This window comes from Oncorhynchus mykiss, chromosome 26 (assembly GCF_013265735.2).
Source record: "Oncorhynchus mykiss isolate Arlee chromosome 26, USDA_OmykA_1.1, whole genome shotgun sequence".
NCBI classification, from domain to species: Eukaryota; Metazoa; Chordata; class Actinopteri; order Salmoniformes; family Salmonidae; genus Oncorhynchus; species Oncorhynchus mykiss.
The window spans coordinates 39,859,441-39,880,194 of record NC_048590.1 but is presented as its reverse complement, the minus strand read 5'-3'; the positions used below and the strand labels follow the sequence as shown (position 1 = coordinate 39,880,194).

General features: G+C 48.8%; 1 protein-coding gene across 5 annotated transcripts in view; it reads right to left on the bottom strand.

Moving 5' to 3' along the window:
- Nucleotides 1-20,754, bottom strand: part of LOC100136710 (unconventional myosin-Va) — a 90,878-nt gene that overhangs the window by 26,598 nt on the left and 43,526 nt on the right. For 4 of the 5 annotated variants that reach the window (XM_036963153.1, XM_036963155.1, XM_036963154.1 and 1 more), the window contains exons 7-20: nt 19,612-19,693; nt 12,138-12,245; nt 11,425-11,531; nt 10,887-11,152; nt 10,730-10,811; nt 9,429-9,569; nt 9,157-9,282; nt 8,770-8,853; nt 7,401-7,406; nt 5,021-5,173; nt 3,998-4,095; nt 3,515-3,710; nt 2,932-3,143; nt 955-1,111 (exon numbers count right to left, since the gene is read on the bottom strand). In XM_036963153.1, coding sequence (XP_036819048.1) covers nt 955-1,111; nt 2,932-3,143; nt 3,515-3,710; nt 3,998-4,095; nt 5,021-5,173; nt 7,401-7,406; nt 8,770-8,853; nt 9,157-9,282; nt 9,429-9,569; nt 10,730-10,811; nt 10,887-11,152; nt 11,425-11,531; nt 12,138-12,245; nt 19,612-19,693 — 1,818 coding nt within the window. The remainder of the gene's footprint in view (nt 1-954; nt 1,112-2,931; nt 3,144-3,514; nt 3,711-3,997; nt 4,096-5,020; nt 5,174-7,400; nt 7,407-8,769; nt 8,854-9,156; nt 9,283-9,428; nt 9,570-10,729; nt 10,812-10,886; nt 11,153-11,424; nt 11,532-12,137; nt 12,246-19,611; nt 19,694-20,754) is intronic. The other variant, XM_036963157.1, reaches the window with a different exon arrangement.

Genomic DNA, 20,754 nt, shown 5'->3' with positions numbered 1-20,754 from the left:
AACTCCCAGTAACCAGAGACACCAGCCTAGTTCTCTCCCTAACTCCCAGTAACCAAAGAGACACCAGCCTAGTTCTCTCCCTAACTCCCAGTAACCAGAGACACCAGCCTAGTTCTCTCCCTAACTCCCAGTAACCAGAGACACCAGCCTAGTTCTCTCCCTAACTCCCAGTAACCAGAGACACCAGCCTAGTTCTCTCCCTAACTCCCAGTAACCAGAGACACCAGCCTAGTTCTCTCCCTAAGTCCCAGTAACCAGAGACACCAGCCTAGTTCCTTCCCTAACTCCCAGTAACCAGAGACACCAGCCTAGTTCTCTCCCTAACTCCCAGTAACCAAAGAGACACCAACCTAGTTCTCTCCCTAATTCCCAGTAACCAGAGACACCAGCCTAGTTCTCTCCCTAACTCCCAGTAACACCAGCCTAGTTCTCTCCCTAACACCAAGTAACCAGAGACACCAGCCTAGTTCTCTCTCTAACTCCCAGTAACCAGAGAGACACCAGCCTAGTTCTCTCCCTAACTCCCAGTAACCAGAGACACCAGCCTAGTTCTCTCCCTAACACCAAGTAACCAGAGACATCAGCCTAGTTCTCTCCTTAACTCCCAGTAACCAGAGAGACACCAACCTAGTTATCTACCTAACACCCAGTAACCAGAGACACCAGCCTAGTTCTCTACCTATCTCCCAGTAACCAGAGAGACACCAGCCTAGTTTTCTCCCTAATTCACTGGGAGTGGTCCAGGTATGAGGGTGACCCAAGTCCATCCAACGTTGAACTGGGGTTATTTATAAACCACACTGCTGACAGACATGCAGGACAGCTGTGCTATTAGCTGGCAGTGCTAGGTGTGTGTGTTGGTTCTTCTATCCTAATCTCCACAAATGTCCCCCCACAAGGAGAGTAAAACAAGAAACATGTAGTGTGTGTGTATATACTGTATGCATCTCTCACCCCTTGGTATTTCTGTCGGGCCATGTACGCTCTGAGGATAGTCTGCATGACCAGGGCAGCAGCCTGCTTCTGTAGGTACACTTTCCTCTGGACACACATCCTCTGGAACTTCTGGATAGTGATGGCTGCCAGGGTCTGACGCATGTACTTAACCAGACTGGGGGAGGGAGAGAGGCAGGGGGAGGGAGAGAGGCAGTGGAGAGAGAGAGGCAGGGGGAGGGAGAGAGGCAGGGGAGAGAGAGAGGGGAGGGAGAGAGGCAGGGGGAGGGAGAGAGGCAGGGGAGAGAGAGGGGAGGCAGGGGAGAGAGTGAGAGGGGGACAGAGGAGGCAGGAGAGATAGAGGGGAGGGAGAGAGGCAGGGGAGAGCGAGAGAAGTGGGTCAGAGGAGGCAGGAGAGATAGAGAGGGGAGGGAGAGAGGCAGGGGAGAGAGTGAGAGAGGGGGACAGAGGAGGCAGGAGAGATAGAGAGAGGAGGGAGAGAGGCAGGGGAGAGCGAGAGGGGAGGCAGGAGAGATAGAGAGGCAGGGGAGAGCGAGAGGGTAGGCAGGGGAGAGTGAGAGAAGTGGGACAGAGGAGGCAGGAGAGAGAGAGGGGAGGGAGAGAAGCAGGGGAGAGAGTGAGAGAGGGGGACAGAGGAGGCAGGAGAGATAGAGAGGGGAGGGAGAGAGGCAGGGGGAGAGAGAAAGGGGAAGCAGGGGAGAGAGTGAGAGGGGGACAGAGGAGGCAGGAGAGATAGAGCGGGGAGGGAGAGAGGCAGGGGAGAGAGAGAGGGGAGGCAGGAAAGAGTGAGAGAGGGGGAGGCAGGAAAGAGTGAGAGAGGGGGAGGCAGGAGAGAGAGAGAGGGGAGGCAGGAGAGAGGCAGGGGAGAGAGAGGGGGAGGCAGGAGAGAGTGAGAGAAGTGGGACAGAGGAGGCAGGAGAGATAGAGAGGGGAGGGAGAGAGGCAGGGGATAGAGTGAGAGAGGGGGACAGAGGAGGCAGGAGAGATTGAGAGGGGAGGGAGAGAGGCAGGGGGAGAGAGAAAGGGGAGGCAGGGGAGAGAGTGAGAGGGGGACAGAGGAGGCAGGAGAGATAGAGAGGGGAGGCAGGAGAGAGGCAGGAGAGAGAGAGGGGAGGCAGGAGAGAGGCAGGGGAGAGAGAGAGGGGAGGCAGGGGGGAGAGTGAGAGGGGGACAGAGGAGGCAGGAGAGATAGAGGGGAGGGAGAGAGGCAGGGGAGAGCGAGAGAAGTGGGTCAGAGGAGGCAGGAGAGATAGAGAGGGGAGGGAGAGAGGCAGGGGAGAGAGTGAGAGAGGGGGACAGAGGAGGCAGGAGAGATAGAGAGAGGAGGGAGAGAGGCAGGGGAGAGCGAGAGGGGAGGCAGGAGAGATAGAGAGGCAGGGGAGAGCGAGAGGGTAGGCAGGGGAGAGTGAGAGAAGTGGGACAGAGGAGGCAGGAGATATAGAGAGGGGAGGGAGAGAGGCAGGGGAGAGAGTGAGAGAGGGGGACAGAGGAGGCAGGAGAGATAGAGAGGGGAGGGAGAGAGGCAGGGGGAGAGAGAATGGGGAAGCAGGGGAGAGAGTGAGAGGGGGACAGAGGAGGCAGGAGAGAGAGAGAGAGAGGGGAGGCAGGAGAGAGGCAGGGGAGAGAGAGGGGGAGGCAGGAGAGAGTGAGAGAGGGGGACAGAGGAGGCAGGAGAGATAGAGAGGGGAGGCAGGAGAGCGAGAGAGAAGTGGAACAGAGGAGACAGAGGAGGTAGGGGAGAGAGAGAGAGTGTAGTCAGGGTATTTGGTGAAAACTGCTGTTGAATTACTATCATTTACCCACCAATAACCTCCAACTGATCCGATTAACAAATCAATCAAATCACAAATAGATTTTTCTAAACAATTCTGACAATTCTGATTGGCTCCTTTTCAGGAAGTCATACAGTCTAAACTACTTTTATCTGCATGGTGATTGTCCAGAGGGTGCTGAGTGACAGGTGTATGCTCCACTGACCAGCGGGCCTGGTGTCCGCGGGTGTATCTCTGGATGGTGATGGCAGCATGCTTCTTTCGGAGGTACTTCTTGCGTACCAGCCAGCAGCGGATGGTCTTCTGGATACGGACGCACGCCTTCCTCAGCTTATCAGCCCTCAGCTTCTCCAGGTAGGCAACCTGACCAGCCCTGAAGAAGATCTTAGTCTTACCAAACTGGTACTTGTCCTGGTCCTGGAGAGACAGAGAGAAACATCATGTTGTAGGGGATCAGTTTGAGCAAGGTGAGGTCCAGAACTGCTCATTTTGACCACATAAATCAGGGATGGGCAACTCCAGTCGGGGTCCTGATTGGTGTCACACTTTTGCCCCAGCTACCAAACCTGTCTCATCATGCAATTAGTTGAATCAGTTGGGTGTGCTAGGGATGGGGAGAATGTGTCTCACCCCTCCGGCCCCTCCGGACCCCCGAGGACTGGAGTTGACCATCTCTGACATAAATAGTTGGGACGGAAAGTGATGTGTAGATCTTTGATTATGCACAGTCTGATTGCAATGTAGTTGATCTCAAACAGGCCTGACCTCTAACCCCTGACCACTCATACCTGCACCAGTTTCTCCAGGACGTTCCTACAGGTCAGCCTCCTGTCCGACAGGACGTCCTTCTGCTTCATCAGAACCCGGTAACGACTGAAGAACTCCTGGTAGGTCCATCTGGATGGGAAGCCTGCGGCTGAGATGCGGATGGTCTCCAGAACACCACAGGCTCTGAGCTGCTGCACCGCTCGCTTAGGGTCAAACCTAAAGACAACATTCACCTAACGTTAGGGTCAGACCCAAGCACAACATTCAGCTCAACCTAAAGACAACGTACACCTAACATTAGGGTCAAACTTAAAAGACAACATTCCACTAATGTTAGAGTCAAACCTGAAGACAACATTCACATAGTTAATCCAACCATACCAGCCAAACCTGGAGAGAACCATTCAGCCTCATGACATCACAATTCCATTCACCTAACATCATCTTGCCAAGTCAGATGGTACTATGGCAACTTAACCATAGAGAAGCATGCAGATACTTACGTGAAGGGGAACTTGAGGTCGTTGGGCTTGATGCAGCGAACATAGTGAGGAGTGGTTGCATTCAGAGTCTCCATCAACATAGCCAGAGAGTTCCGGAACTACAGGAGGAGAGGAGAGAGGGAGAAGAGAGGACAGAGACAGAGGAGAGAGAGAGAAGAGAGGAGAGAGGGAGAAGAGAGAGGGAGGAGAGAGGACAGAGACAGAGGAGAGAGGACAGAGACAGGGGAGAGAGGACAGAGCCAGAGGAGAGAGGACAGAGCCAGAGGAGAGAGGAAGAAGAGAGGACAGAGAGAGGAGAGAGGACAGAGACAGAGGAGAGAGGGAGAAGAGAGGACAGAGACAGAGGAGAGAGGACAGAGACAGAGGAGAGAGGGAGAAGAGAGGAGAGAGGGAGAAGAGAGAGGGAGGAAAGAGGACAGAGACAGAGGAGAGAGGGAGGAGAGAGGACAGAGACAGAGGAGAGAGGGAGGAGAGGACAGAGGAGAGAGGGAGGAGAGAGGACAGAGACAGAGGAGAGAGGGAGGAGAGGACAGAGGAGAGAGGGAGGAGAGAGGACAGAGGAGAGAGGGAGGAGAGAGGACAGAGACAGAGGACAGAGACAGAGGAGAGAGGGAGAAGAGAGGACAGAGACAGAGGAGAGAGGACAGAGACAGAGGAGAGAGGACAGAGCCAGAGGAGAGAGGACAGAGCCAGAGGAGAGAGGACAGAGAGAGGAGAGAGGACAGAGACAGAGGAGAGAAGGAGAAGAGAGGACAGAGACAGAGGAGAGAGGGAGAAGAGAGGACAGAGACAGAGGAGAGAGGACAGAGACAGAGACAGAGGGAGAAGAGAGGACAGAGACAGAGGAGAGAGGACAGAGACAGAGGAGAGTGGGAGAAGAGAGGACAGAGACAGAGGAGAACGAGTAAAGAGAGGAGATTATTCAAGTCCTTCACTTTTACATCTCAGCTGTTCTGACTCTGGTTGGCAAGTCCCAACCCTGTTCTGAGTGTCCGTAGGTGTGTGTGTCTATGATCAGTCTACCTGGCAGCCAACAGTCTTCTTGTGCTCCTTGCTGCTTGCTCCAGATCTGACCTCTTTTGGTTTGACGCTGAGTCGTGTTCGACCTCCTGGAGCGGTCCCTGTTGGACTGGTCACTTTCTCCTCATCCTGAAACAGCTCCACTAGCAGGTCCAACTACACACATACATTATTGCAAATAAAACACTGTTCTTAATTGACACACATATATATACACAGTGGGGCAAAAAAGTATTTAGTCAGCCACCAATTTTGGTTCTCCCACTTAAAAAGATGAGAGGCCTGTAATTTCCATCATAGGTACACTTCAACTATGACAGACAAAATGAGAAGAAAAAAATCCAGAAAATCACATTGTAGGATTTTTTATGAATTTATTTGCAAATTATGGTGGAAAATAAGTATTTGGTTAATAACAAAAGTTTATCTCTACTTTGTTATATACCCTTTGTTGGCAATGACAGAGGTCAAACGTTTTCTCTAAGTCTTCACAAGTTTTTCACACACTGTTGCTGATATTTTGGCCCATTCCTCCATGCAGATCTCCTCTAGAGCAGTGATGTTTTGGGGCTGTTGCTGGGCAACATGTACTTTCAACTCCCTCCAAAGATTTTCTATGGGGTTGAGATCTGGAGACTGGCTAGGCCACTCCAGGACCTTGAAATGCTTCTTACGAAGCCACTCCTTCGTTGCCCGGGCGGTGTGTTTGGGATCATTGTCATGCTGAAAGACCCAGCCACGTTTCATCTTCAATGCCCTTGCTGATGGAAGGAGGTTTTCACTCAAAATCTCACGATACATGGCCCCATTCATTCTTTCCTTTACACGGATCAGTTGTCCTGGTCCCTTTGCAGAAAAACAGCCCCAAAGCATGATGTTTCCACCCCCATGCTTCACAGTAGGTATGGTGGTCTTTGGATGCAACTCGGCATTCTTTGTCCTCCAAACACGACGAGTTGAGTTTTTACCAAAAAGTTATATTTTGGTTTCATCTGACCATATGACATTCTCCCAATCTTCTTCTGGATCATCCAAATGCTCTCTAGCAAACTTCAGACGGGCCTGGACATGTACTGGCTTAAGCAGAGGGACACGTCTGGCACTGCAAGATTTGAGTCCCTGGCGGCGTAGTGTGTTACTGATGGTGGGCTTTGTTACTTTGGTCCCAGCTATCTACAGGTCATTCACTAGGTCCCCCCAGGTGGTTCTGGTATTTATGCTCACCGTTCTTGTGATCATTTTGACCCCACGGGGTGAGATCGAGGGAGATTATCAGTGGTCTTGTATGTCTTCCATTTCCTAATAATTGCTCCCACAGTTGATTTCTTCAAACCAAGCTGCTTACCTATTGCAGATTCAGTCTTCCCAGCCTGGTGCAGGTCTACAATTTTGTTTCTGGTGTCCTTTGACAGCTCTTTGGTCTTGGCCATAGTGGAGTTTGGAGTGTGACTGTTTGAGGTTGTGGACAGGTGTCTTTTATACTGATAACAAGTTCAAACAGGTGCCATTAATACAGGTAACGAGTGGAGGACAGAGGAGCCTCTTAAAGAAGAAGTTACAGGTCTGTGAGAGCCAGAAATCTTGCTTGTTTGTAGGTGACCAAATACTTATTTTCTACCATAATTTGCAAATAAATTCATAAAAAATCCTACAATGTGATTTTCTGGATTTTTTTTTCTCATTTTGTCTGTCATAGTTGAAGTGTACCTATGATGAAAATTACAGGCCTCTCTCATCTTTTTAAGTGGGAGAACTTGCACAATTGGTGGCTGCCTAAATACTTTTTTGCCCCACTGTACATGACTTGTATAAATAAAAAGGTAACAGCAGCCAACAGACAGTTACGTCACAAACTTGCTAAGCTAATAGTTTGCATTGTTAACATGGGTATCTGGCTTATTCACACCATCCTGTCTATCTAAAATGACAACAAAGAACATTGTACATGTTACAGTTCAAGGAGAAAGCGATTGGTTATTGTGTTCTCTGTATTGTGGTTGGTTAAGATGGGCCACGGCGCAGCCTCCAGTTCTGCAGCGTCCGTTCAGCCTCACCCCCCCCCCACCCTGGGTCATCTCCAGTTCTGCAGCGTCCGTTCAGCCTCACCCCCCCCCCACCCTGGGTCATCTCCAGTTCTGCAGCGTCCGTTCAGCCTCACCCCCCCCCCCCCCCACCCTGGGTCATCTCCAGTTCTGCAGCGTCCGTTCAGCCTCACCCCCCCCCCACCCTGGGTCATCTCCAGTTCTGCAGCGTCCGTTCAGCCTCACCACCTCCCCACATACTTCAGTGCCATTTGAACTATTGTGAGACCACGGTGAGGAAGAATGAATGGTGTGGGTTAGAAGGTTGAGACAGAAAGAAATGAGGAGGGCAGCATGTTTACCTTTAGCTGTTAAACGGTTGTTGTCATGACGGGACAGACACGTGGGAAACACATGGAAAACAAACACAACGACAAAATAAAGATTCAACAAAAATGAAAGAAACCTAGGAATAGAAAATAATGACACACATCTAAAACATATTAAAAGTATAACTGATATAAAAGTAGAAATCCAAATCAAAGGGCCATCAGAACAGGCAGGGTAGGTGTCATGGTGTCTGCTGACCAAGGCTGTTTGTAATGATAACACGGGATCAGACACGGCACAATGTTTGACGGCTCAGACAGCAGAACACATGACTGAGCCGTCTCTTTGCTGATGGTAGGCACAGAAGGAATGTGTGTTTACTATCGACACAAACACACACAGAACCATGATGATGGGTTGAAATGCTAGATTTATATAGCTTCATTCTCATTAAAGAGTCATTATCACTTCTACACCATTACTTGTTAGTCAAGCTGGTTTCCATGGCAACATACACACACGCACACAGTATTGCCATGGATGATTGTTCCAGTGTAGTTAACCCTGTGTGTGTTTAAGGTGTTAGGGGTTAAAGGAGTGTTTTAACCCTTACCCCTCTCTGCTGCTGCTGGCCTCTACAACAGAACAACGGGCAGAGTGAGTCTTTATACACACACACACACACACACACACACACACACACACACACACACACACACACATGCATACACACACACTGCAAGGCCTATTTGGTGGAAAGAAAATGTCTCCAACTGTGTGCACATCATTACAACACAGACAGCAGAGGGTGCTGTTTCTCCTGACCTTCACTGGGTTGCCTGTCGGAGGTCATTCAGTGAGACAACAGACTGTCAAACATACGCACTAATGAGAAAGTCATCAAATATATGTGTGTTACCCATTGAACGTGCAGTGTGTGTGTGTTACCCATTGAACGTGCAGTGTGTGTGTGTTACCCATTGAACGTGCAGTGTGTGTGTGTTACCCATTGAACGTGCAGTGTGTGTGTGTTACCCATTGAACGTGCAGTGTGTGTGTGTTACCCATTGAACGTGCAGTGTGTGTGTGTTACCCATTGAACGTGCAGTGTGTGTGTGTTACCCATTGAACGTGCAGTGTGTGTGTGTTACCCATTGAACGTGCAGTGTGTGTCTGTTACCCATTGAACGTGCAGTGTGTGTGTGTTACCCATTGAACGTGCAGTGTGTGTGTGTTACCCATTGAACGTGCAGTGTGTGTGTGTTACCCATTGAACGTGCAGTGTGTGTGTGTTACACATTGAACGTGCAGTGTGTGTGTGTTACCCATTGAACGTGCAGTGTGTGTGTGTTACCCATTGAACGTGCAGTGTGTGTGTGTGTGTTTGGCTGGGACACACACCTTGCTGGCCTTCAGGACATTGATCTGCTCTTCATTCACTGTGTCCTTGTTCTTCTCCAGAAAGCCATCACACTGGTACTGCACCTGGACACAACAGTTAGAAAATAAAGTCATTTTGCTGACACTTTAATCCAAAGTGATTTTCAGAAAATGTCAACTTTGACTCAGATTATCAATCAGAACTGTCAACTTTGACTCAGATTATCAATCAGAACTGTCAACTTTGACTCAGATTAATAATTTCACTCAGATTATCAATCAGAACAGCATTCATTTTATTCATAGAGTGACCCGCTCACTTCCCGCTCTCTGTAACCTGACACTGAGACTAAAACAGAACTGAGCAGTACTGGGTCAGCCAAGACATCAACACACAGTGATCAGTACCTTGTCAGCGAAGTGCTGTATGATGAAGGCTTTGTTGGACATGCGAGGTTTCTCAAACAGAGAGCAGGTCTTCAGATGGGTGTTATACAGCTTCTGGGCCCACGAGTCATCTGAACCTTTAGGCATCTGGACACACAGAACACTGGTTCACACTAGTTACTCTGGATGTGTGTGTGTCTGTGTTATGGGTGTCTGTGTAAGCCCCTGCATTACGTATTTGTGTATGTATGCATGTATGTGTGCCTCTGCATTATGTGTGTGTGTGTGCCTACCTTGCACTCTTCATCCAGTAGGTCGAGTACCCCCATCTTGGCCTCTATGAGGTTGATACATGGCTGGTTATCATAGAAGTCTATCAGAGTCCAGGGAATCTGCTCCTTCAAATACTCCTCCTGCTCCAGCTTGAACACATGCTGTAGATAGGAGAGGAAAGGAGGGGAGGAGAGAAGAGAGGGGAGTGGAAAGGAGGGGAGAAGAGAGGGGAAAGGAAAGGGAAGAGGGCAGAGGAGAGGAGAGGGCAGAGAAAATGAGAGGGGAAGGGAGAGGGGAGAGGAAAGGGGAGGGGAGAGGTTGGGAGAAGGGGGAGGGAGAGGGGAGAGGAAAGGGGAGGGGAGAGGAGAGGAAAGGAGAAGGGGGAGGGGAGAGGAAAGGAAAGGGGAGAGGAAAAGGGAGGGGAGAGGAAAGGGCAGAGGAAAGGAGAGGGCAGAGGAAATGAGAGGGGAAGGGAGAGGATGGGAGAAGGGGGAGGGAGAGGAAAGGAGAAGGGGGAGGGAAGAGGAAAGGAAAGGGGAGAGGAAAAGGGAGGGGAGAGGAAAGGGCAGAGGAAAGGAGAGGGCAGAGGAAAGGAGGGCAGAGGAAAGGAGGGCAGAGGAAAGGAAAGAGGAGAGGAAAAGGGAGGGGAGAGGGGAGGGGAGAGGAAAGGGGAGAGGAGAGGAAAGGGCAGAGGAAAGGAAAGGGGAGAGGAAAAGGGAGGGGAGAGAAAAGGGCAGAGGAAAGGAGAGGGGAGAGGAAAGGAAAGGGGAGAGGAAAGGAGAGGGCAGAGGAAAGAGAGGAAAGGAGAGGGCAGAGGAAAGGAGAGGGCAGAGGAAAGGAGAGAGGAAAAGGGAGGGGAGGGGAGAGGAGAGGAGAGGAAAGGGCAGAGGAAAGGAGAGGGCAGAGGAAAGAGAGAGGAAAAGGGAGGGGAGGTGAGAGAAGAGGAAATGGCAGAGGAGAGGGCAGAGGAAAGGAGAGGGCAGAGGAAAGGAAAGGGCAGAGGAAAGGAAAGGGCAGAGGAAAGGAGAGGGCAGAGGAAAGGAGAGGGCAGAGGAAAGGAGAGGGCAGAGGAAAGGAGAGGGCAGAGGAAAGGAGAGGGCAGAGGAAAGGAGAGGGCAGAGGAAAGGAGAGGACAGAGGAAAGGAGAGGAGAGGGAAGGTCAGCATGTACAGAGAGGATCACATTGTTACTCTGCATCAATAACCAAACGATATCAAACTATTTATATTGTTATTTTGGAATACTTTTACACACCAACAGGGTTATTTAGACAACGGCAACACAGGAGTTCAGTTTCAGACAGGACACACAGTTTTCTCACCATGTTAAACTGCTGTTGCAGTTTCTCGTTAGCATAGTTGATACAGAACTGTTCAAAACTGTTGATCTCAAACGTCTCAAACCTGGAGAGCAGAGGAGAGGTCAGAGTGACTGTCTCACGCACGCATGCACACGCACACACACCCCACACAACCCACCCATAGATATCCAGGACTCCTATGAAGGAGTGCTGTTTGACGGTAGCGCGTAGAGATTTGTTGACATGGTCCACGATCCAGTTGAAGACTTTGGCGTAGATGTGTTTGGCGAGCGCGTCGCGGGCATTGGAGGCTTGCAGCCGAGGGATGGGCTTGATGTAGGTCTCCTGGGCTGTCTTCAGCTTCTTGTGGCACAGCCAATGAGACATGTCCTGGTAGGTCACGCCCATCAGCTCACAGAAAACCGTCAGGTGGCGGTTATTGGGCTGAGAGAGAGGGATTCATGGTCATGTCAATCAATTGCTCAACTCGTCTTTCTGCTATTCTTTCCATCTACTTGAACCTTCTTAACCATCTAGGAGAAGGTCCAAGGTCTCTCCCTTCAGACCTTCTTCTCCAATGGGTTTTGAGAAGGAGGTGAGGATAGAGGATGCAAGGAAGTGAGTCAAGACGATTTGAGAAAGAGTCAATCATTAGGAGAGGTCAGAGGTTTAATAATAGAGGTTAGAGGTCAGAGAGGTTTGAGGTGTCTCCTTACAGGTATGATGCTGCTGTCAGAGTCTCGGTCCTTGATCTCCACATTGCCCAGATGTAAGATGGCAGCCAGGACCTGGAACAGCCCCTTCTGGTTCAACTCGTTGATGCCTGAACACAAATACACACAAAACAATACTATCAAAATCAACACTACACTAAAAACCAAATGGGACTGAGAGTAAATGTGGTGTGGTGTTTGTGTGTGACCTAGGACAGTAGGGTAGCTTAGCGCTTAGAGCATTGGGCCAGTACCCGAAAGGTAGCTGGTTTGAATACACAGGGGAAAGTCGACAAGGTGAAAATCTGTCTATGTTCACTTAAGCAAGGCACTAAACCCTAATTTGCTCCAGGGTGGCAACACTACTATGGCTGACCCTGTAAAACAGCACGTTTCACTGCACCTATCCAGTGTATGTGACAATTAAACCTAGTTGTGTGTGTATATATTACCTAGCAGTGAGAAGGAATGTCAGGTGTGTGTGTGTGTGTATATATTACCTAGCAGTGAGAAGGAATGTCAGGTGTGTGTATATATTACCTAGCAGTGAGAAGGAATGTCAGGTGTGTGTGTGTGTGTATATATTACCTAGCAGTGAGAAGGAATGTCAGGTGTGTGTATATATTACCTAGCAGTGAGAAGGAATGTCAGGTGTGTGTGTGTGTGTATATATTACCTAGCAGTGAGAAGGAATGTCAGGTGTGTGTATATATTACCTAGCAGTGAGAAGGCATGTTGTGTTGTGCACATCTCTTTAGCATCGTCGACTCCATCGATGACCGGGTTCCGGCCCTGATTGGTGCAGTGGAAGACATCAGCACTACCTGCATGGACACACACACACACACACACACACACACAGTTAATTAGTAGCCTATAGAAAGTATTATATTCAACTGTTTAGAGCAGCTGCCCAGGAGAGTACTGCTACATTAGGGTCACTGGGATCACACAGGGCCACATCCTGACCTGATGTGGGTGTGACACATTGAATACTCTTACTAATACGTGCACACATAAACTGTGCACACATGCACAAGACAAAGTCTTCTCTATACTAAAGCAACCATAGCCTGTTACCTGGCAACTCAGGGCTGATATCACCATGACAACACCTCCATTTTGGGGGTGTGTCTCTGCCAAGAGGCCAGCTGAGCGAGACTAGGGCAATGTGTGTTTGTGTGTGTGGCAGAGATGAAGTGTGTCTAACAGCAGATGAAGTGTGAGTGTGTGTGTGTTTGTTCACAGGTGGAATTAAGGAATATTTTGAGGAGCAACACACAGCCTTGTTAGATGACACACACAGTCTCTTTCTGCCTCACACCCAGGGAGAGAGCTAACATGATCTCTACCTCAGTCTATCTCTGCGGGCAGCTGGGCACCTCACACCCACAACATGACCTCTTGCTTCAAATCAAACCTTTTTTGTCACATGCGCCGAATACAACAAGTGTAGACCTTACCGTGAAATGCTGAATACAACAAGTGTAGACCTTACCGTGAAATGCTGAATACAACAAGTGTAGACCTTACCGTGAAATGCTGAATACAACAAGTGTAGACCTTACCGTGAAATGCTGAATACAACAAGTGTAGACCTTACCGTGAAATGCTGAATACAACAAGTGTAGACCTTACCGTGAAATGCTGAATACAACAAGTGTAGACCTTACCGTGAAATGCTGAATACAACAAGTGTAGACCTTACCGTGAAATGCTGAATACAACAAGTGTAGACCTTACCGTGAAATGCTGAATACAACAAGTGTAGACCTTACCGTGAAATGCTGAATACAACAAGTGTAGACCTTACCGTGAAATGCTGAATACAACAAGTGTAGACCTTACCGTGAAATGCTGAATACAACAAGTGTAGACCTTACCGTGAAATGCTGAATACAACAAGTGTAGACCTTACCGTGAAATGCTGAATACAACAAGTGTAGACCTTACCGTGAAATGCTGAATACAACAAGTGTAGACCTTACCGCGAAATGCTGAATACAACAAGTGTAGACCTTACCGCGAAATGCTTACTGACAAACCCTTAACCAACAGTGCAGTTCAAGAAGGGTTAAGAAAATATTTACCAAATAAACTGAAGTAAAAAATTATTAAAAATTAACACAAGAATAACGAGGCTATATACAGGGGCTACCGGTACCGAGTCAGTGTGCAGAGGTACAGGTTAGAGGTAACTTGTACATGTAGGTAGGGGGGAAGTGACTATGCATAGATAATAAACAGTGAGTATAGGTACAAGACAAATGGGGGGGTCAATGTAATAGACCGGTGGCCATTTGATTAGTTGTTCAGCAGTCTTATGGCTCGGGGGTAGAAGCTGTTAAGGAGCCTTTTGGTCATAGACTTGGTGATCAGGTACTGTTTGCCGTGCGGTAGGAGAGAAAGTCTATGACTTTGGTGACTGGAGTCTTTAACAATGTTATGGGCTTTCACCTGACACCGCCTATGTAGGTAGAGTCACCTTAATTAACTCTACATACATGTACATACTACCTCAACTAACCAGTGCCCCCGCACGCACACTGACTCTGTACAGGTACCCCCCTGTATAAATTGACTCTGTACCGGCACCCCCCTGTATATAGTCTCCACATTGACTCTGTACCGGCACCCCCCTGTATATAGTCTCCACATTGACTGTGTACCGGCACCCCCCTGTATATAGTTTCCACATTGACTCTGTACCGGCACCCCCCTGTTATATAGTCTCCACATTGACTCTGTACCGGCACCCCCCCTGTATATAGTCTCCACATTGACTGTGTACCGGCACCCCCTGTATATAGTCTCCACATTGACTCTGTACCGGCACCCCCCTGTATATAGTCTCCACATTGACTCTGTACCGGCACCCCCCTGTATATAGTCTCCACATTGACTCTGTACCGGCACCCCCCTGTATATATTGACTCTGTACCGGCACCCCCCTGTATATATTGACTCTGTACCGGCTCCCCCCTGTATATAGTCTCCACATTGACTCTGTACCGGCACCCCCCTGTATATAGTCTCCACATTGACTGTGTACCAGCACCCCCCTGTATATAGTCTCCACATTGACTCTGTACCGGCACCCCCCTGTATATAGTCTCCACATTTACTCTGTACCGGCTCCCCCCTGTATATAGTATCCACATTGACTCTGTACCGGCTCCCCCCTGTATATAGTCTCCACATCGACTCTATACCGGCTCCCCCCTGTATATAGTCTCCACATCGACTCTATACCGGCTCCCCCCTGTATATAGTCTCCACATTGACTCTGTACCGGCACACCCCTGTATATAGTCTCCACCTTGACTCTGTACCGGCTCCCCCCTGTATATAGTCTCCACATTGACTCTGTACCGGCTCCCCCCTGTATATAGTCTCCACATTGACTCTGTACCGGCTCCCCCCTGTATATAGTCTCCACGTTGACTCTGTACCGGCTCCCCCCTGTATATATTGACTCTGTACCGGAACCCCCCTGTATATAGTCTCCACATTGACTCTGTACCGGCACCCCCCTGTATATAGTCTCCACATTGACTCTGTACCGGCTCCCCCCTGTATATAGTCTCCACATTGACTCTGTACCGGCACCCCCCTGTATATATTGACTCTGTACTGGCTCCCCCCCTGTATATATTGACTCTGTACCGGCACCCCCCTGTATATAGTCTCCACATTGACTCTGTACCGGCTCCCCCCTGTATATAGTCTCCACGTTGACTCTGTACCGGCACCCCCCTGTATATAGTCTCCACGTTGACTCTGTACCGGCACCCCCCTGTATATAGTCTCCACATTGACTCTGTACCGGCTCCCCCCTGTATATATTCTCCACATTGACTCTATATACAGGGGGGAGCCGGTACAGAGTCAACGTGGAGACTATATACAGGGGGGAGCCGGTACAGAGTCAATGTGGAGACTATATACAGGGGGGAGCCGGTACAGTCTCCACATTGATTCTGTACCGGCTCCCCCCTGTATATAGTCTCCACGTTGACTCTGTACCGGCTCCCCCCTGTATATATCGACTCTGTACCGGAACCCACCTGTATATAGTCTCCACATTGACTCTGTACCGGCTCCCCCCTGTATATAGTCTCCACGTTGACTCTGTCCCGGTTCCCCCCTGTATATATTGACTCTGTACCGGCACCCCCCTGTATATAGTCTCCACATTGACTCTGTACCGGCACCCCCCTGTATATAGTCTCCACATTGACTCTGTACCGGCACCCCCCTGTATATATTGACTCTGTACTGGCTCCCCCCTGTATATATTGACTCTGTACCGGCACCCCCCTGTATATAGTCTCCACATTGACTCTGTACCGGCACCCCCCTGTATATAGTATCCACGTTGACTCTGTACCGGCACCCCCCTGTATATAGTTTCCACATTGACTCTGTACCGGCTCCCCCCTGTGTATAGTCTCCACATTGACTCTGTACCGGCACCCCCTGTATATAGTCTCCACATTGACTCTGTACCGGCTCCCCCCTGTATATAGTCTCCACATCGACTCTGTACCGGCACCCCCCTGTATATATTGTCATTCTTTACTGTTCCTCTTTAGTTACTTGTTACTTTTATCTCTTATAATTATCTGTATTTTTTTTACTGCATTTTCAGTTATGGGCTCGTAAGTGAGCATTTCACTGTCTACACCTGTTGTATTTGGAGCATGTGACTAATACAATTGGGTTTGATTTGATATCAGTCCTGGATTGCAGGAAACTTGGCCCCAGTGATGTACTGGGCCGTACGCACTACCCTCTGTAGCGCCTCGAGATCAGATGCCGAGCAGTTGCCATACGGTGATGCAACCATACAGGATGCTCTTGATGGTGCAGCTGTAGAACCTTGTGAGGATCTGGGGACCCATGCAAAATCTTTTCAGTCTCCTGGCGGGGGAAAGGTTTTGTCATTCCCGTTTCACAACTGCCTTGGTGTGTTTGGACCAAGATAGTTTGTTGGGGATGGAAACTTGAAACTTTCTACCGACGCCCCGTTAATGGGGCTTTTCTTGTAGTCCACGATCATCTTCTGTGTCTTGCTCACATTGAGGGAGAGGTTGTTGTCCTGGCACCAGACTGCCAGGTCTGACCTCCTCCCTATAGGCCGTCTCATCGTTGTCGGTGATCAGGCCTACCACTGTTGTGTCGTCAGCAAACTTAACGATGGTGTTGGAGTCGTGTTTGGCCAAGCAGTTGTGGGTGAACTGGGAGTACTGGAGGGGACTACGTATACACTCCTGAGGGGGCCCAGTGTTGAGGATCAGTGCGGCAGACATGTTGTTTCCTACCCTTACCACCTGGAGGCGGTCCGTCAGGAAGTCCAGGATCCAGTTGCAGAGGGAGGTGTTTAGTCCCAGGGTACTTAGCTTAGTGATGAGCTTCGTGGGCACTATTGTGTTGAACACTGAGCTATAGTCAATGAACAGCATTCTCACATACAGTGGGGCTAAAAAGTATTTAGTCAGCCACCAATTGTGCAAGTTCTCACACTTAAAAAGATGAGAGAGGCCTGTAATTTTCATCATAGGTACACTTCAACTATGACAGACAAAATGAGGGAAAAAAATCCAGAAAATCACATTGTAGGATTTTTAATGAATTTATTTGCAAATTATGGTGGATAATAAGTATTTGGTCACCTACAAACAAGCAAGATTTCTGGCTCTCACAGACCTGTAACTTCTTCTTTAAGAGGCTCCTCTGTCCTCCACCTGTATTAATGGCACCTGTTTGAACTTGTTATCAGTATAAAAGACACCTGTCCACAACCTCAAACAGTCACACTCCAAACTCCACTATGGCCAAGACCAAAGAGCTGTCAAAGGACACCAGAAACAAAATTGTAGACCTGCACCAGGCTGGGAAGACTGAACCTGCAATAGGTAAGCAGCTTGGTTTGAAGAAATCAACTGTGGGAGCAATTATTAGGAAATGGAAGACATACAAGACCACTGATAATCTCCCTCGGTCTGGGACTCCACGCAAGATCTTACCCCGTGGGGTCAAAATGATCACAAGAACAGTGAGCAAAAATCCCAGAACCACACGGGGGGACCTAGTGAATGACCTGCAGAGAGCTGGGAGCAAAGTAACAAAGCCTACCATCAGTAACACACTACGCCGCCAGGGACTCAAATCCTGCAGTGCCAGACGTGTCCCTCTGCTTAAGCCAGTACATGTCCAGGCCCGTCTGAAGTTTGCTAGAGAGCATTTGGATGATCCAGAAGAAGATTGGGAGAATGTCATATGGTCAGATGAAACCAAAATATAACTTTTGGGTAAAAACTCAACTCGTCGTGTTTGGAGGACAAAGAATGCTGAGTTGCATCCAAAGAACACCATACCTACTGTGAAGCATGGGGGTGGAAACATCATGCCTTGGGGCTGTTTTTTTGCAAAGGAAAGAATGAATGGGGCCATGTATCGTATCGTGAGATTTTGAGTGAAAACCTCCTTTCATCAGCAAGGGCACTGAAGATGAAACGTGGCTGGGTCTTTCAGCATGACAATGATCCCAAACACACCGCCCGGGCAACGAAGGAGTGGCTTCGTAAGAAGCATTTCAAGGTCCTGGAGTGGCCTAGCCAGTCTCCAGATCTGAACCCCATAGAAAATCTTTGGAGGGAGTTGAAAGTCCGTGTCGCCCAGCAACTGCCCCAAAACATCACTGCTCTAGAGGAGATCTGCATGGAGGAATGGGCCAAAATACCAGCAACAGTTTGTAAAAACCTTGTGAACACTTACAGAAAACGTTTGACCTCTGTCATTGCCAACAAAGGGTATATAACAAAGTAGAGATAAACTTTTGTTATTGACCAAATACTTATTTTCCACCATAATTTGCAAATAAATTCATTAAAAATCCTACAATGTGATTTTCTGGATTTTTTTTTCTAATTTTGTCTGTCATAGTTGAAGTGTACCTATGATGGAAATTACAGGCCTCTCATCTTTTTAAGTGGGAGAACTTGCACAATTGGTGGCTGACTAAATACTTTTTTGCCCCACTGTAGGTGTTCCTTTTGTCCAGGTGGGAAAGGGCAGTGTGGAGTGCAATTGAGATTGCGTCATCTGTGGATCTGTTGGGGCGGTATGGGAATTGGAGTGGGTTTAGGGTATCCGGGAGAATGCTGTTGATGTGAGCCGTGACCAGCTTTTCAAAGCACTTCATGGCTACCGACATGAGTGCTACGGAGCGGTAATCATTTAGGCAGGTTACCTTCGCTTCCTTGGGCACAGGGATTATGGTGGTCTGTTTTAAACATGTAGGTATTACAGACTCAGTCAGGGAGAGGTTGAACATGTCAATGAAGACACTTGCCAGTTGGCCCCGCAGCTTTGTAAATGTTGACCTGTTTAAAGGTCTTGCTCACATCGGCATCGAGAGCATTATCACATAGTCAACCAGGACATCTGGTGCTCTTGTGCATGTTTCAGTGTTGCTTGCCTCGAAGCGAGCATAAAAAAGGCATTTAGCTTGTCTGGTAGGCTCTCGTCTGGGTTTCCCTTTGTAGTCTGTAATAGTTTGCAAGCACTGCCACATCCGACGAGTGTCAGAGCCGGTGTAGTAGGATTCAATCTTAATCCTGTATTGATGCATTGCTTGTTTGATGGTTCGTCTGAGGGCATAGCGGGATTTCTTATAGGCGCCCTGTTAGTGTCTCGCTCCTTGAAAGCGGCAGCTCTAGCCTTTAGCTCGATGTGGATGTTGCCTGTAATTCAAGGCTTCTGGTTGAGATATGTTCGTACGGTCACTGTGGGGACGACGTCGTCGATGCACTTATTGATGAAGCCAATGACTGAGGTGGTGTACTCCTCAATGCCATTCAGTCAAACTGCCATCCCAGAAGTCGCTTGTGCTGACTTCAAAATGAAGGGCATTGTACAAAACAAATTAATCACCGATTGGATCGTATCAAAGCCAATGACATGATTCATAAACGCTGGCCTAAACCCATTGGTTTCCGGGACCAATCAGAATGGTTAGAATGTGTTCACATTCTATGTATTGAGGAAGGAAAGCAAATCCAGACTCGTGGTGGAGAAGAAACGCTAGTGGGCGGAGCCATGCATGTGGATGGGTTGTCAGGCTAATCAATGAACAAATAGCTTAGGAACCGTCCAACCATCCAATGGAGAGTGTTTGTGTCTTACCTAGCTTCAGATTCTTGAACTCTGGTAGATGGGAGGACGCACACAGCTGGTAGAATATATGATAGTTCCTCTCCTCGTCCGCCTGCACAGACAGAGACAGACACACACACAGTCAGGCAGTTTCAGGTAGTGTATGTTCTATACAGCCAGGAGATTCCAGTGTTGTGTACATACAAGAGAACACTGTCATGCTATTTAGAATCTGGTGTAGTTTTAATGTTGCAACATTTCCACCACAGACTAAAACACACACACCCAGGTGCTGTTGCAGAAAGGTATGTGGGGAATGTGTGTTGCAGTACAGGACTCACAGCAGCTTCCTCAAGTCTGGGAAGACATGCTGTACTCCACTATCCTCATCTCAATACGCCTGTGTGTTTTTGTGTATCTCTCTCTGTGTGTGTGTGTGTGTGTGTGTGTGTGTGTGTGTGTGTGTGTACACTTTCTAAGTTGTCCACATTCCTGATTCGTCTCAGCAGTGTGACCTGGATCAGATCCACACAGAGAGAAAAAAAGAGAAAGAGGGAAAGAACGAGAGAGAACGAGAGCTAGAGGGAGATGGAAAAGGACAGAACAGAACACGGAAGGAAGGACAGAACAGAACACGGAAGGAAGGACAGAACAGAACACGGAAGGAAGGACAGAACAGAACACGGAAGGAAGGACAGAACAGAAGGAAGGACAGAACAGAACAGGACACGGAAGGAAGGACAGAACAGGACACGGAAGGAAGGACAGAACAGGACACGGAAGGAAGGACAGAACAGGACACGGAAGGAAGGACAGAACAGGACACGGAAGGAAGGACAGAACAGAACACGGAAGGAAGGACAGAACAGAACACGGAAGGAAGGACAGAACAGGACACGGAAGGAAGGACAGAACAGGACACGGAAGGAAGGACAGAACAGGACACGGAAGGAAGGACAGAACAGAACACGGAAGGAAGGACAGAACAGAACACAAGGAAGGACAGAACAGAACACGGAAGGAAGGACAGAACAGAACACAGAAGGAAGGACAGAACAGGACACGGAAGGAAGGACAGAACAGGACACGGAAGGAAGGACAGAACAGGACACGGAAGGAAGGACAGAACAGGACACGGAAGGAAGGACAGAACAGGACACAGAAGGAAGGACA